This window comes from Loxodonta africana, chromosome 9 (assembly GCF_030014295.1).
Source record: "Loxodonta africana isolate mLoxAfr1 chromosome 9, mLoxAfr1.hap2, whole genome shotgun sequence".
NCBI classification, from domain to species: domain Eukaryota; kingdom Metazoa; phylum Chordata; class Mammalia; order Proboscidea; family Elephantidae; genus Loxodonta; species Loxodonta africana.
The window spans coordinates 95,612,107-95,630,228 of NC_087350.1; the positions used below are offsets into that span (position 1 = coordinate 95,612,107).

Genomic DNA, 18,122 nt, shown 5'->3' on the forward strand with positions numbered 1-18,122 from the left:
CTACCACTTACTCATTGGACACACATGGCATGAATACAATGAATGAGTGAGTAAATACATTTTACCATCCGTTCTCCAATTTCTTTTACAAAATTAGGGCTTTGATTTTATTCTTCAAGAATGAATTCAAGAAATTTTCTTTGATAAGAATTTATTACATAAGACATAATACAAATTTAATTAAATAAATAATAGAAAGGTGGATATGTTTTATAAATTTTAATACAATGTAAATATGGAATTTTTTAAGACAAAAATGTAGATATTACAAATTTGGTAACAAGCCAGAAAAAATCAATAAACATAAATATATAAATAAATAAATAGGGAGGCAGACGGATAGTCAGGACAGTCATCTCCTAAAGACTGATGTCCTTGGAGCTGAATATTTTTCTCATATACTTTTTTAATACTGCTGTCAAAGAAATAGCTGGATTTAAACTCATAAATTGTGACTAGAGCAGAAATAAGCATCTTCTGAAATGACCAGAGATATGCATGCAAGTGCGATAGGGCATATCAGTCATTGTAAGTGAAGTCAAGATGAACTCACGTCACCATCCTTTGTTCTTAACCTTTCTTGCAATTTTGTCGAAGAAGAAAAGGATCTCCTGATTTCCACTCTGACTACTTCCCAGGCACACTCACTGTATTCCTTCTCTTTCAGATAGGAACAGATTCCCTCAAAGTACTCCTTCACAGCCGCTTCAGGGGCCTCAATGGGCAGGACAGATTTTTCCTCTTCCATTGCCTGCACGAAGCAGGTCTCCAAGTCTTTCTGCTGTTTAAGGAGTCCACTGAGGAGCTGGTGCAGGCGGGTAGTGTTCCAAGGAGAAAAGGAGTCCTTTCTATGGAAGAGTTCGAAGATCTGCTGGAGCATCTCGTGGAGGAAAGCGATGGCCTGGGCCTTCTGGAGCTGGCTGCCATCCACCATCTCCTGGGGGAATCTGAAGTCCTTTCTGTCATTCAGACAGAAGAAAGTGGGGAGTCTCTGCATTTGGTCCAGAAGGTCAACGGTTTTCTCACTAGCCAGGCTGTGGTTTTGAGGCAGATCACAGCCCAGAGATAGAGCAGGGCCACAGCCGAACACCACCAGGGCTGTCAGTAAACAGAGCAGGAGGGCCATTGGGAGAACTGAGGATGCTGCTGGCGCGACTGAGCTGGGCGTTTGGTTGAACCTTGGAGCCTAGGTTCTCTGAAGACATTCGTTCTATCATGGCTTTTATATAGGGAACATAAGAGTTCTCATTTTCGAAACCATCCTCAATATTAAACTTTTGCTTCCCTTTTTTCGTTTTCATATAAGCATTTTCCATATGGCCTGAGAAGATGTCATCAAAGTCTAAATTTTTGCAATAGAACTTTAATTTTCTCAGTAAATTTCAGGTGTTCCAATGTAAGTGGATACTTGTGAAAACATCTTTGTCCTATAGTCCACAATTTAGGTGGATATGTAAATACTCTTATACACACCATATATATGTATATACACACATTACTCTTCTTTGTGCTGGGAACAAAGCCCTCATCCTGGGCTTTCTTTTTGCCCCCCTTACTTTACATAGGAAGTCAAAGTCAGACTCCCTCAGCCCCATGGCTTTTGTCACAAGTAAGCTCTTTAGGACAAAGCCTAGATTTTGTTCTCTGTTTTATTCATAGCTGAGCCTGATGATTATTAGTGAATAAGAATCTCCAACTGTTCTCTACCTTCTACAATACAATCATGTAGGTCTGTGTGCTTTTGCTTCACCAGGGCCACAAGGTTAGTAGTTTAATAGCCATTGCCCTTTCTTTCCACTCTTTCTTACTGGATGTCTACAGTCCTCCTCAGGCTGTGCCAGTACCCGCAGCAGGAATCCTAGTTCCTTGCAGGTGCTTATGGGTGTAGAGATTCTAATTACAAGATGAATTTATTGTCAACCTTTCCCCAGCACTACCTCACTCACAAGGTAATTATCACAGTGTAACACCCTCTCCTTTAGAGTGACAGAGTGTTCTTAAACAAAACTTTCCTGGACTCACTTGCTGAGGGCCACTGACCACATCCAGATGGCTTTAGACCCCTTTTACTGAGGAGGAATTTTTTGGTTGTCAAAATCATTAATTCTCCAGAACGTTCACCTGTGCTCCTAGGGTGTTGGTGTGAAGGACACTAGTTATCATTGCTGACCTCTGCCTCTCCTGACCTATTGCCTTAGTTATCTAGTGCTGCTGTAACAGAAATACCACAAGTGTATGGCTTTAATGAACAGAAATTTTTTCTCTCACAGTCCAGTAGGCTACAAGTCCAAATTCAGGGCATCAGCTGCAGGGGAAGTCTTTTGCTTTCTGTTGACTCTGGATGAAGGTCTTTGTCATCAATCTTTCCTTGGTTGAGGGTCTTCCCAGGTGCAGGGGCCCCGGGTCCAAAGGATGCCCTCTGCTCCCAGTGCTGTTTTCTTGGTGGTATGAAGTCCTCTTGTCTGTCTGCTTGCTTCTCTCTTTTATATCTCAAAAGAGATTGGCTTAAAACACAATCTAACCTTGTTGATTGAGTTCACATAACTGCTGCCTATCCCTCCTCATGAACATCGTAGAGATAGGATTTACAACACATAGGAAAATCACATCAAATGACAAAATGGTGGATGATCACACAATACTGGGAATCTTGGCCTAGCCAAATTAAGACGCACATTTTGGGGGAATGAAATTCAACCCATGACACCTCTGTACATCGCTACTAAATATGTCTATGGCCTTCAGATGCTAATAGCAAAAGTTTTTCTTGTCTATGTCGGTAGAGGAATACCCCAATTGTAATTCTTTTACTTTTAGTAGCCAAATAATTTTTATTTTGCCAAGTACCTCTTTTATTAGTCAACTCTCTTACTTAAACTATTGAACAGTTGTTGAGCTTGAAGTTTCTGAGCTAGACACAGTCTTTCTTTTACATTAGTGATTTTTCATTTTAAATTTTTGTTAACTTTTTTCATGTTGTGGTTTATTGGGCAAGGTTGTCTTGCTGCCTCTGCATTACTCCATTTCATCTTGCGGTTAATACAAAAAAAGGGAAGCAAAAGAAAGGGAAAGGGACTGTATCATTTTTCTCTATGACTTTCAGGATGCCAGATTTTTTGTTTCTTATTTCAACTTTCCTAAAAAGCAAAATTTGACAGTTGTTTGTGGGCGAAAAGAAAACAAATATTAAGTCTGACTGTCACAATAGTGAAAGGAGGGAAGTGACTTTTTAGATGACAAAGTGATGACGTGAAAGCTAACAAAATTGGGGACTAAGGACTATGGTAGATGAGAAGAAGGAAGGTAATACTGAAGTAAGCAAAGGCAGCAAAATGGTTGCTACTGCCAGCAGCTTAAGTGGGTCAATGGACAGCCTTCAGCTTTGCAAAACCAACTCTCTGATTTATCTTTCACTTAACCCACATGTCTTCAGCTCTGGGGAGAGAAAGGAGTCAGATAATGCCTGAGTGCCCCTCTCGAGCATTTCACCGAGGTAAAGAAATTTACTCAGGCGATGCGTAGAATAGTTTCAGGAACTAGAATTAAAAGAAAGGGAATTGGGTGATTCAAAGAGATTCTGTTCTTGATCTGGATATTTATCAAAATGATATTTAAAAATGATAACAGCAAATTTTATTGTCTTGCTGAGTATGGACCAGCCTTTGTTCTAAGATACGTACAAATATGAACAGAATTGTCTAGGCAACACTACGTGGATTATACTCATTTTTTAAAATTGTCTAGAGAAATGAACTAGTCAGAAGATAACAAAGTTCTAAGGTAAAAACCATACAAAGAGATGAAATAATGATTTATCTGGAAGGGCCCATTAAAGGAAGTGTGGGATAGAAATGGACATGGAATTTATGAACAAAAGAGAGACCATGGCATTAAATCAGTAGTGCTGGGAAGGTCAAGTGACAAAGGATTCTGGGTTCCAACTCAAATGCCAAAGTTTTACCATCTCTTATTTTACAAGGGACAGAAGGCATGGTGTAAATGGTTTAAACTACGCGGACTCCTATATATCCATTTACTTTTAACTCAAGTTTTCTTCTGTATAAACAAAATAAGAATAAACAAAAAGCAAATAACAATTTTCACTCTGAAGATTGCCGTGGATACTGGCTCTGACTTTTCTTCTTCAGGGCCTCCCTGATTCCACGGACGCGCGTCTCCAAGGCCAATCTGTTCTCATTACCAAGGACAACAGCTCAGTTTCTCACCTTTTGTCCAAACTGAACTTCCCGTTGTCTACTGACTAGTAGATGTTTTTTACTTGCTTTTAGGCCCCAATTCTTAGGAAAGGTTCCAAACACTAAGCTTAAATGTGCCCACCCAGTGCACTATGTACCTACTGGAAAGAAAAGAAAGAGAATTCATCCAGCAATGTCACTTTTCAATTAACTAAAATAAATCAATGAATTTCCACAAGAGTCTTCACTGCCGTTAGAAACTGTGATATTCCATTATATACATTACTAACACTTGCTCTGCTGAGAAAACTGTGCCTTACTTGTTGCTAAGTACTCAAATGCCATCCTGTGACCCTTTTGTTCAAGTGTTGTTTCATTTTGTTTTTAGAAGGAGGCTGCAACATGACCTGAATTTAATAGCTTCCTTGGATCGCATTGGCTCCATGAATCACTTTCCCTGGGCTGTGATGACTTGCTGCATTCTAGGAAGGAAAGGAAAGTGTGCTGCTGGCACTGGAGTAACTCTGTTCCCTTCCCATGCTCTATGGGCTGCTGTGATATCAGTGGCATGGGTGCTGGGGGCACTGATGATGTCCATGTCTCCATGAATAAGCTTCATGCTCTCGGGCTTCTCCTCCTGTGAATCCAAATGATTTGAAGACATAATTGACTTACTGCTGCCTATTCTCCTGTTCCACCTCTTGAAGCCCTGCCATGTTCTAGTCAACACTTTAAACATCTCATTTCTCCTTTGAAGCTCTCAAACTGCAACTGACTCTTTCAACGTGCTTCAAGTTCCATGACGTACACTTTGGTTTTTGAGTAAATGAGAGCCCTGTGCCTGCCGCATCTCCTGCTTGTAGAATTGGAATGTGGACGTGCCTAAGTGAGGCGTAGGTGAGCTCCTGGATTCTTCACCAGTTCATTCGATGTAGATGTGTGGTCAGTGAAGGTGATAAAGCTCCCTCTAGTTACTGTGTTTCTGTTCCCAGCTGGTCATCCACAGGATATTGTTTGCTTCAGTGTAAGGCTTGGCGTGTAGAGAGAGTCGAGGCATGGCGATGTTCACACTTTTGATCCCTGTGTCCCCAAACTCAGCTATCTCCAGCTGGTAATGCAACGTGGCCCTCTAAAGCCATTCTAGGGAACTGCAGCAACAACCAGGGCCTCTTGGCCCCCTTCTCTGGTTGAGCACCTTGGTAGTTAACATCAAGCAATACTGAGGGACCTGTGTAGGGCTGGGGTGTGGTGAGTGCCTTGCTGCTGTCAGGATCCCAAACCCACCCTTGTTCTCCAATGTTTTCAAATATATAACAGATTCATCACTTATGGATATGACCATAATGTGGTTATAGAAATTTGTGAGGCATAGAGACAGTACAGCACCAAATCATACAACTTTTGCTCCCCAAACATAAAAATAAGAACAATGAAAAAGTAAAATTATGTTAAAAAAAAAAAAAAAAGGATCATCTAATAGATGGAAGGGATCAAAATATTTGAAAGGTATTAAGCAATCACAGAGAAAGAGTCAGGTAAATCCAAAACTGTTCATGCCTTTGCCCTACTCCTACGTTGGTTCCCCCCACAGGGTGGAGGAAGAAAGAAAAGCAAGGAACAAACATAGCTTAAAACATAACTTGGCGTCTCCCAACCACCGCCACCAACCCAGTTATGGAGACAAGCAATCTAAAGATTGGGCAACCTGAGGCAAAGTTTTGAGAGACCCCTCCTAAATTGAAGGCCCTCTCGTGCTCCCTGAGCTATTCACACACACACACACACACACACACACACACGCAAACTTCCTGATTAAATTCTTCACTTACCATATTGCCCAGGTTACCTTAAAACCTCCCAAATTCTGCCCAAATAGATACCACCACCTTGCTGTCCATTGGCAATCACTGTGTTCTCTGAAATCCCGTTAACCATGTCTGAGCTCTATCTTACTACTGAGGCAAGGTCGAAAAGATGCAAAGTCATTATTCAAGCTGGCAGTGAGAATTTTCTCCAAGTTATAAACTTAAGCTGCCTAATCTCCTAGTACAAACACGTTTGTAAAACGGACAATTTAAGAAAAAGTTCACGTACCATCAGACAGGAGATATTTCCTCTGATTTCCCCTGCAATTCCACACCCAGATTGGCAGTCTCTACTGCCTCCTGCTGTTCCTAAGATATTCACTGGCTAATTCCTTTCAGAAGTAGACTGCCAGTTCCTTCTTCCTATTCTGTCTTAGTCTGGAAGCTCAGCTGAAACCAGTCTACCATAGGTGACCCTGCTGAAATTTGAATACCATTGTCATAGCTGCCACCATCACAGCAACTCTCCTGCCCCCTCAGTACGACAAACTTACAGTCGCATGCTGCTGACACTGAAGTAATTTATGCCTTCGCATAAATCATTCAAACTTTATGCTGAGCAAATAATCTCAGAAGCTGGACTATATGAGAAGAATTTGGCATCAGGATTGTAGGAAGACTCATTAACTACCTCTGGTATTCAGGTGACACAACCTTGCTTGCTGAAACTCAACAGGACTTGAAGCACTTACTGATGAAGATCAAAGACCACAGCCTTCAGTATGGATTCCACCTCAACATAAAGAAAACAAAAAATTCTCACAACCAGACCAATAAGCAACATGATGAAAAACTGAGAAGAGATTGAAGTTCTTAAGGATGTCATTTTACTTGGACCCAAAATCAACACCCATGGAAGTAGCAGTCAAGAAATCGAACAACACATTGAATTGGGCAAATGTGCTGCAAAAGACCTCTTTCAAGTATTGAAAAGCAAAGATATCACCTTGAACACTCAGGTGCGCCTGACCCAAGCCATGGTGTTTTCAGTTGCCTCACATGCAGGTAAAAGTTGAACAATGAATAAGGAAGATTGAAGAAGAATTGATGTCTTTCAGTTATGTTATTGGCAAATAATATTGAATATGTTATGGACTGCCAAAAGAAGAAACAAGTCTGTCTTGGAAGAAGTACAGCCAGAATGCTCCTTAGAAGCAAGGATGGTGAGACTGTCTCACATGCTTTGAACATGTTATCAGAAGGGACCAGTTCTTGGAGAAGGACATCATGCTTGGTAAAGTAGAGGGTCAGTGAAAAAGAGGAAGACTCTCAACAAGGTGCATTGACACAGTGGCCGCAACAACGTGCTCAAGCATAACAGTGATTGTGAGAATGGCACAGGACCAGCAGTGTATCATTCTGTTGTACACAGGGTTACCACGAGTCAGAACCGACTCGACGACAGGTGACGACAACCTGACAACTGCCTCTTGTATCCCACAGGGTGTAGAGGGTGTGATTAATCACACATTTGCTCAGCAGAGAGGGTTGGAAGCAAGGAACACATTTTCCCCTTTTCTCTCTCCACATAGCTGCCCGTTGTGCAAAGACGACATGCCATGCCTGAAGCTGGGAATATTTTCCTCGTCTAAGACACATAAAAAAGGTAAACAAATTAGTTTATTCCAACATTGGGATCAGTTCTTTCCAGAAACGGCCTCTCTTATCTCTGGAAAAAAATTCACTAGTAGGGGTCAGAATTCTGGCTACACTTGGCTTCACAGACTTGGCCACTGTTTTTGCCTGTCTTGGCCAGTAATTGGCCCTCTTTCTCTGTAACTGTTTAAAAGCCCACAGGTAAAAACGAATACATAGAGTCCGCGACTTACAATGGGGTTCTTTTCTGAGGTCTCTGCATAAGTCAGTCCTGATGTAAGTTGAATACCTCTTTTTTGTTTTTTAGTTTTCATTATTATTACTTTTTATTATCAGAATATTTTGAAATCCAGTCCTTTTCTTTAGGGGTTAAAAACATGACATATAAACTTACAGATACATTTTAATACATACAAACATCAAAAAAAGTCACAAATCATAAAAATTTACTCTGAGGATGAAGAAGAGTTGGACGATGTTGGCATTTTGTCAGTTGCAGTAATAATGCTACTTGTGGAACGTTCTGGATCATCTGGGTTATCACTGGGGGCAGGGGTAGGCTTCTTACTCAGAAAATTAGTGAGTCTTGTCTATATGCTTCTTTTATTTTTTTCTTCATATATTTTGCAGCAACATCTCACAACTTCCCAAATCTGCCTGTCAACTTTAGCAAAGTGATAAGCATTTGGGTCCATGTTTTCAAGCAACTGAAGCCCCTGATTTCGTTTAGAAAAGACTTCTGCTAATCATTTCACGTAAAAATTTTTGACATCTCTCCTTCCTCTTCCTCATTTTTTCTTTCTTCTTCAGCATTCCTTTCCTCTTCAAAATACCGTAAGTTCTGATCTGTCAATATCCTGCAGTGTTTTGAACAGTAAATCATAACAGTGAACATCTTCAAGTGAACATCTGAGAATGATAACATCCCCGAATCCCACACTGCGACATCGTATGTAGTACACATTCCTAACAATAAGGTGTACCAAAAATCTATCGGATGTGCCGTTCATCATAACTCAAATATGGCATAAGTTGGGGACTGTCTGTGCTGTTTCTACTTCCTTTGAAAATATACTGTTCTATCCGGGGAAGGAGCCCTGGTGGCCCAGCTGTTAAGAGCTCGACTGGTAACCAACAGGTCAGCAGCTCAAACCCACCAGCCCCTCCGCAGGAGAAAGATGTGGTAGTCTGCTTCCATAAAGATTACAGCCCGGGAAACCCTATGGGGCAGCTTCCTCCAGGGTTCTTATCAGTTGAAATCGGCTCCGTGCCAATGGGGTTCCATCAGGGTGTCGTGGGCGTCACAGAACGTTAAGCACTGGGCTACTAACCGAAAGGTACCCATTCAGAGGGGCTTGGAAGGAAGGACTGAGTGTCTGCTTCCGAGAGATCACAGCCTTGAAAACCGTGCTCTGCAACACTTGGGAACCCTACTCTGCCACGTGTGGGAGCCCTACTCTGTAACACATGGGAGCCTAACTCTGCAGCACATGGTAACCTTACTCTGCAACATATTGGGTTGCTGTGCATTGAAATCCACTGGATGGCAACTGGTAACTCTTACCTCATTGTACCAGGGACATTCCCTCATTTGCATCTTTTGCTTTCGATTGGTGGCTTTATACACGGAAGGGAAAATTGAAAACCAGAAACCACAAAGGACCAGGAAGCAGCTGCCTGAATGCACAGTGCAGGTTGATGAGGAGTGAAGGAACAGAGTACCCTGGGGTTTTCTCCATTGCAGAGGAAAAAAACTAATATGATATGGAAGTGAAAGGAAGGGATTCAGAAAGCGGGGAAAAAAGGGGGGAGTGTGCCAGGTATAAGAGTCAGCAAATAAATAATTCATAGCTAACGTATGCTATAAGAAGCCCTGGTGGTACAGTCGTTAAAGCACTTGGCTGCTAACCAAAAGGTCAGTGGTTCAAACCTACCAGTCAATCTATGGGAAAAAGATATAGAAGTCTGCTTCCGTAAAGATTTATAGCTTTGGAAACCCTATGGAACAGTTCTGCTCTGTCCTGTAGGATCACTATGACTCCAAATCAATGTGATTGCAGTGGGTTTGATTTTTTCTTTTGGTGGCACAATTGTTAAGCACTCGGCAGCTAACCGAAAGGTTGGCAGTTCAAACCCACCAGCCAATCTGCAAGAGAAAGACCTGGCAATCTGCTCCCATAAAGATTACAGCCTAGGAAATTCCATCGGATCAGTTCTTCTGTGTCTTATAGGGTCACTGTGAGTGGGAATTGACTCAATAGCACACAACAACAACAACAAAAATGTATAATATAGTACATTTCAGAGAACTGGGGCTCAGAAACTTTAAGGTAATTAACCGGGATCACACATATGTCCGGACAGAATCTAGATTCAGTGAGGAAGTTTATATCGCATGGATATGAAATTGCTTACGTTTCATATTTTAGAACTCTAAAAAGTTTTAATTTGTGTTTTGTTCCCCAAATTTCACACACTCTCTTCCTCCCTAGACTGTCTTTTATTAGTGGATACCCTTGTTCTTTCTGCTTGTTTTCACTTAATTTTGCTCTTTACTTTGGACACTGGGGGAGTAAAATTTTCTGATCCACTTTTACTTTTCCATCTTATGACAAAACTGGTCCAGACTATTCTACTCACTCATTGCATTTTGATTATCTGTGCATCCCTAGAGGCTCATTATGTTCCTGTGCCCCCAGTAAAGAATCACAAACTAATATCTCCAAGATGTAACATTGTTGGAGGTTCCAGGTCCACATATGCATCAACCAATGAGGTGTCTGCCTTTAGAAGTTTCATGGGCACCTTGAAGTGGACATCTGTTTTCCCCTCTTGTTCAAGCTTCTGGTGAGAGAATCCCTTGTCCTCCATGTCTCCTCGTAACGTGAAACATAACCAAAATCCAGTAACAATGATTATAGTTTCTATGTCTCTTTCTCTGGAAAACTGAAAGCTCCAAGAGGTTAGGAACCATTTTTGCTTTATTTACCTCTATATTCTAGAACAGTCACATACTTGGCATAGAGATATGCTGTGTTTAAATATCACTTGACTACAATGAATGGATGAGTAAGTTTATCGTCCATTCATCACATTCAGTTGCAAATTCAGGTTATTTCCTTTTTTAAGAAGAAAGAAAAAAAACTCTTCTATGGAAGAATTTAATAAATCAAACAAAAAATAATTTGACAAAATGTAAGGGTGAACATATTTTGTCATGCTTTAATATATGATGAAAGTGAACTTGATATTACATGAAACAAAACTATTTGAAATACCCAACATATTATAGCCTAGATAAAGCAGATGAATGAAGGAATACATAATATCTTAGACTGGGTTCTCTAGGGAAGCAAAACCAGGGAAGTATATATATATATACAGCGATTTATCTTAAGGAAATGGCTCATGTGGTTGTAGAGGCTGGCAAGTCTCAAGTTTCTGGGTCAGGCATCAGGCTGGAGGCTTCCCCTGACTCCCGTGGTTACAGGGGCTGATGAACTCATAATCTAGAAGGTCAGATGATAGACCATGGGCTCGTGGGGCTGAGGAAGCTAACAAATCCCAAAAGTGGAGAGTAAAATGGCAGGCATCTGGTTCACAGGGCTGCAGAAGCAGACAAATTCAAGAATCGGCAGGTCGGATGACAGGTTGAAGCTCCAAGAACCAGAGGTCAGATGATGACAAGCAGATGCAGGATCCAGAGCAAGAGTGAACTTTGCCATAGCATCCATATATAGGCTAGATGTAGGTCACGTCCTTAGGGAAACTCCCCTTATGTGAGATTCTTGAGTAAGATAGTGACTTCAGTAAGGGTGTGAATTGAGTAACAAAGTGACTTGAGTAAGGGTATGACTTGAATCATGCCCTTTCGTAATGGTGTGACTCGAGATACACCGCACACTTCACCATCCTCATTAATATATACATCCCATACTTTTCCTGTCTCATTAACATATAGAGACTTCTTAGGATTTACAACACGTAAATGGAGGGTAATAACGCAATACCATTAAATGAAGGACAATTACATCAGATCACAAAATGGAAGAGAATTGCACAATACTGGGAATCATGGCCTTGCCAAGTTGACATACATAACATTTACCATCACACATACATGACATCAGCATAGCCATCTCTTAAAAACTGATGTCCCAGAGATAATCACACTAGCAAGAGGAGCTTTTGAAGAATTTAGCTCTCTCCATGTTAAAGCAGAAACAAAAGTCTTTAGAAAGACTGAACATGCAAGAGTATGAATTAGTGTATTAGTCGATGAGAATCATTTCAGTAACTTTCCAGGCACCATTTCTTACTTCTTAATCTTTCTTGTGAGTTTGTTGATGAAGAGAAGGATCTCCTGATTTCCACCCTGACAACTGCCAATGCAGAGTCATTTCATTGCTTCTCTTTCACGTAGAGATGGATTCCTTGGAAGACCTCTTCACCTCCAGCATATGAATGGCCACTGTTTCCCAGAGATGTCTCTTCCAGTCTCACTTTCTATGCCAAACAGATCTCCAAGTCTTCCAGCTACTGGTGAATTTTAGTGCCAAGTTTTCCAAGAAAGTTCATATTCCAAGCAGGAGAGGAGTCATTTTGTGGGTTGAAGGGGTTGTTGCTTTGCTGGAGCTTTTTGTGGAGGACAGGGATGATCCAGCCTTTTGGAGCTGGCTGCTATCCACCATGTCCCAGGGGAGTCTGAACTCATTTCTGTATTTCAGGTGGGGTGTGATGGATTGAATTGTGTCCCACCAAAATATGTGTCAACTTGGTTAGGCCATGTGTGGTTGTTCTCCATTTTGTTATTTTCCTATGTGTTACAAATCATAATATCTGCCTGTGGTTAAAAGGATTAGGGTGGGGTGTAACACTCTTGCTCATGTCACCTCCCTGATCCAATGTAAAGGGAGTTTCCCTGGGGTGTGGCCTTCACCACCTTTTCTCTCTCAAGAGATAAAAAGGAAGGGGAATCAAGTAGAGAGTGGGACTTCATACCACTAAGAAAGCAGCACCGGGAGCAGAGTGTGTCCTTTGGACCCGGCTCCCTGAGCCTGAGAAGCTCCTCGACCCAGGGAAGATTGATGTCAAGAAGCCTTCCTCCAGAGCGGACAGTGAGTAAAAGCCATTCTCTGAAGCTGACACCCTCAATTTGGACTTGTTACCTACTAGACTGTGAGAGAATAAATTTCTCTTTGTTAAAGCCCTCCACTTGTGGTATTTCTGTTAGAGCAGCACTAGATGACCAAGACATGGGGAAAGGAGAGATTTTCTTTTTTAGTCCAGAAGCACCAGTTAATCAGTCCATGATTCTGAGGCAGCCCACAGCCCAGAGATCAGATGGTGCTCTAACTATCTACCACTAGGGCCAGTTAATACGTGTATATGCAGTGGGGGTGGAGGGCAACAACTGAGAATCTCGGAGATGTTGTTGGCCGGGATGAGGTGTGTTTTTTATGCATGTCTCTTAAATAGAGAACATAAGGGTTTTCATAGCGTATAGAATGTATACTTTCTTTCCTTTTTTTTCTTTCCTCTATGTATTCTGAAAATAAACTTAGAATACATCAAAATTTTAAATTATTCTTTTCAATTTTTTAAATTTCAGTTTAATTTGCCCAAAGAAACTTCATATGTTTCAATACAAATGGATGCAAATCGATCAAGTGAGCCAAATCTTTCATTCAAGTAAAACCTATGTAAATAGTGCTCCTCTGCTTGCTAAGAACAAGTTTTACCTCTGATTCAGGGCTCCATTTTTACCCTCTTTGTTTTGCATGGCAGCCAAATTTCCTTGGCCCTCTGGGTTTGTCGTCTTGCTAAAGGATTTATTAGACCTGTTTGACAGGTACCTCCTTAGGACAGAAGACTATCTGCTGTTGACTATTTTATCATTGGCAAAAGGTTCATAGTAATTACTGAAGGTATAATTATTAATGAATAACATTCTCAGATTTTCTCTGATGAAGAAAGACATTCAATTATGGCCAATGGACTGGGCTTCACCAGGGCTTTGTGTCCAGGCATTTTTCACTCTTTCAACCTTTTCTTACAAGAGTACTAAAGACTCTTCAGATAATTGTGTCCACTGCCTTTAATCACTGGGTAGTATCCCAATTTCTTTGTTGCTCATGGGTGTGTCAGTTCTAATTTTAAGGCCTGCAACATTTTTAGCCCTTCTCCAGTCCCACTTCACCTCTCAAGTCAACTGTCACTTTTTTAGATTACCCCCTGGCTCAAAGTCCACACAGCCACACATCTTTAACTTAAAGTACAAAAGGAAAGTGACTCTCAATAACTCACTCTTCAGTGGACTGGCATGAGTACTCTCATCACAACTTTGAATTTGTAGCACACTTTTATTGGAGGGTGACTGCTTTTCTCCCCGATCAACTGCACAACCCCAGCATTTTTTTTTCTGAATAGCATACCTTGTCAATTTTGACTCCCTCTTCTTTTGATCAGTGACTCATGTAAGAAATATTTCCATAGCTTCCAGATGATGTGAGAAAAAAGCTATGCTGAACATGTGGGGGCAGGGAGACAGAGTAGGAGTAAGGAAACTACCCATTTTTTCATTCTTGGTTTTTCCACTTTAACCTTAAACAGAAAAAGACTTTTATTTTGCCAAATGTTGATTTCTCTGTTGAGTTCAATTCTTTAAACTGTTGAACACTTATTATGCTCTAATTTCCCGAGTTGGCCACAGGAGATTCTGTGGTGACTTACCTTTCATCGGAAACTTCTGTTGAAGTAACTAATAACTCTCCAAAGACTGTTCAGTCCAGGCATTTCTATTGAGCCTCTTAGTTCATTGTTCTCTGTCTCACAGCAAACATATAGAGCATAGACTTCCAGCATATGATGCTGGTTAAAATGAACCTTCCTCTCTTTACTGACTTGAGATTCCTTAAAATTTTATACCTTCTCTTTCATTTACAATTTTTCTAGACAAGGTTTCTCTTGATGGATCTGAATTATTTTCTATTTCACCTTCTGGTTAGTACCAAAATTGTTGTTAGATGCCCTCAAGTTGGTTCTGACTCATAGAGACCCAATTGTACAACAGAACAAAACACCGCCCAATCCTGTGCCATCCTCATAATCATGGTTGTGCTTGAGCTCATTGTTGTTGTGCTTGAGCCCTGTGTTGATCCACCTCATTGTGGGTCTTCCTCTTTTTCAATGACCTTCTACTTAACTAAGCATGATGTCCTTCTCCAGAGACTGGTCCCTCCTGAAAACGTGCTCAAAGCATGTGAGATGTAGTCTTGGCATCCTTGCTTCTAAGGAGCATTCTGGTTGTACTTCTTCTGAGACAGATTTGTTCATTCTTTTGGCAATCCATGGTATATGCAATATTCTTCACCAATACCACAATTCAGAGGTGTCGATTCTTCTTCACTCCTTGTTATTCATCATCAAGCTTTTACATTCATATCAGCCAACTGTAAAGACTAATGACTTGGGCCAGGTGAACCTAGTCTTCAAGGTGACGTCTTTGCTTTTTAACACTTTGAAGAGGTCTGTTGCAGCAGATTTGCCCAATTTAATGCATCGTTTGATTTCTTGACTGCTGCTTCCATGGGTGTTGATTGTGGATCTAAGCAAAATGAAATCCTCGACAATTTCAATCTTTTCTCTGTTTATGATGATGTTGCTCAATGGTCCAGTTGTGAGGATTTTTGTTTCCTTGATGTTGGGGTATAATCCCTACTGAAGGCTGTGGTCCTTGATCTTCATCAGAATGTCCTTCAAGTCCACTTTGATTTCAGCAAGCAAGGTTGTGTTATCTGCATAACCCGGGTTGTTAATGAGTCTTCCTCCAATCCTGATGCCCTGTTTTTCATATAGTCCAGTTTCTCAGATTATTTGCTCAGCATACAGACTGAATAAGCATGATGAAAGATACAAGCTTGATGCACAGCTTTTCTCACTTTAAACTAAACAGTATCTCCTTGTTTTGTTCAAACAACTGCCTCTTGAGCTATGTACAGGCTCATCATGAGCACAATTAAATGTTCTGGACTTCTCATTCTTTGCAATGTTATCAATAATTTGTTATGATCCACACAGTCAAATGCCTTTGCATAGTCAATAAAACACAGGTTAACATATTTCTGGAATTTTCTGCATTCTGCCAGGATCCATCTGACATCAACAATGATGTCCCTCATTCAATGTCCTCTTCTGAATCCAGTTTGAATTTCTGGCAGTTTCCTGTTGACGTACTGCTACAGCCACTTTTGAATGATCTTCAGCAAAATTATAACTGTGTGTAATAGTAATGATATTGTTCAATAATTTCCATATTCGATTGGTTCACATTTCCTTGAAATGGAATATGAACACCTTATAAATAGCAGTGGAACATTGTCTGCATTAGTGCCAGAAGATAAGTTCCTCAGGTTGGAAGGCATTCAAAACACAACTGGGGAAGAGTTGTCTCCTCAAGTAGAACCAAAAAAAAAAAAAAAGACTGTTGTTGTCAACTCTGACTCATAGCAACCCTATAGGACAGGGTAGAACTGCCCCATAGGGTTTCCAAAGACAGGCTGTCGAACTCAAACTGCTGACCTTTTCATTCGCAGCCGAACTCTTAACTACTATGCCATCAGGGTTTCCTCCTCAATGTAGAGTCGACCTTAACAGGATGGAGTCAAGCTTTCAGGACATTCATTTGTTGATGTGGCATGACTCAAATTAAAAAAAGACAGCTGCAAAGATACATTAAAATTATGAACCTGGGGGGGGGGGTGGGACCAAGATGGCTGACTAGGTAGAAGTTTCCGCCTATCTCTCTTGCAACAAAGACTTGAAAAAACAAGTGAATCGATTATATACATGACAATCTATGAACCCTGACCAACAAACGCAAAACAAAGAAATTGATCTGAGTGACAGGGGAGCAAAAAGCCGTGCACTGACGCAGCAACTGCTTCCAGAGCTGGCGTCCCGCAACACAGCCTTGAGCCCTCCGGTTCCCTGGTGCCAGAGTGGTGGGGCTGATCACAGCTTACTGAGACAGGCAAGCACAGAATGCAGCCCTAACCCCCTGGAGTAATCTCGGCGGAGACCCAGCCAGTGCACGCAGGCTGTACACCGACAAGTCTGACAGGAGAACCAAAAACCCTGGGGAAGCAGTGACTGGTTTTGGAGCCTAGGGCCAGCATCCCAGGCAGAAAACCTTGGGGTTGGGCTTTGGTCTAAGTGTAGAGGAGCTGATCACGGCTTCCTGAGATGGCAAAAGCCCGGGACACAGCCCTAACCTTCAGGGGCAATCTCGACCCAGCCAGTGCACACAGGCTACACGCCCCTCTGGAATCTCAGATAAAACAGTCCTCACCAAACAAGGTATGTAACTTTGTCTATATTGCCTTGCTACTCTCTCCTATCTATCTGATGCCTCACCTCCCTGTCCCTGCTGGCTTCATTAACATTGGTATTTCCTGGGCCAGGTATTGAAGTGCTCTGCAGGGTTTTGTTTTGTTTTTTTCCTAACCCATTCTCCTAGCCTGAAAGAAGCAGCAATTAACAATTAGGGGGTGGGGGGAATCCTCCCCTGACTTCCCTAAATAAAAATAATAATACAGAACCAGCTCCAGCCAAGCATAAGAGATCCACAGTCTTTGGCTTTCATCCCTACAGGGATCCAAAAAAAAAAAAAAAAAAAAAACAGGGATCCAGGTGGCTGTTATAATGTAAAGGCAATTCTGATAGAGATCTGACTGTAATTGTTTTAGCTGAGCAGTGGAAAGCCAAGTTTTGAAGGTCTGATACCTCTATACCTATTAAACAGAGCCCTCACTGATCCACAGCAGGGTACAGAGGGCTGATACTCCATCCACACCACCTAGCCACCTGCTAAAGGGGTCTGAGAATAGTGATGCCCACCAATCTTTAGAGATACAAGCATTGGGTGCCTGAGGTACAGCTGCAGAGTCCACCCACCAAAGTGCTCTAGAGAATAGAGACATCCCTACCTCACTGGTATGTGGGGGAAGGCTATCAGCATCCTGCCCTCTTTGGAGTGTGACCCCCTGCCACAACTAGAATCTGCTGCATACAACCATCGCCACTACTCCTCTAAGTTAATAGGTGATAGCCTACACCACACTCTAGATGACCCACTATCAGGACTCCTAAGCTGATTCTATTCAAGAATAGTGAATGGACTCATAGGCTCATATATCTGGTAACAGCTCAAACCAACTGGTAATAGGACATAAGTGATTCAAAGGCTACAACAGTCAAGATAGTGCAATCTAGTAGCCCATCTGTGTGTACTGAAACAAAACAAAACAAGAAGATAAGACTCAGTGAGCAAATATAAATCATTACAATATTTTATAGATGGCTCGGAGACAGCAGTCGGTATCAAGTCACATAAAGAAAGCAGACCATGATTGCTTCTACAAACCCCCAAATCAAAGAATCAAAATCTTTCCCAAATGAAGATCCA

The 18,122-nt window shown here is 41.4% G+C and overlaps 1 protein-coding gene across 1 annotated transcript; it reads right to left on the reverse strand.

Moving 5' to 3' along the window:
* Positions 1-342: 342 nt before the first annotated feature.
* LOC135232310 (interferon omega-2-like) lies at positions 343-1,409 on the reverse strand. The gene has a single exon (XM_064290430.1). It carries the CDS (start codon positions 1,124-1,126, stop codon positions 539-541), a length of 588 nt encoding a protein of 195 aa, XP_064146500.1. The 5' UTR covers positions 1,127-1,409; the 3' UTR covers positions 343-538.
* Between the last annotated feature and the right edge of the window lie 16,713 nt (positions 1,410-18,122).

Excerpts from the sequence above, each read along its gene's own strand:
- LOC135232310 (XM_064290430.1), bottom strand. The coding sequence starts at position 1,126 with ATGGCCCTCCTGCTCTGTTTACTGACAGCCCTGGTGGTGTTCGGCTGT.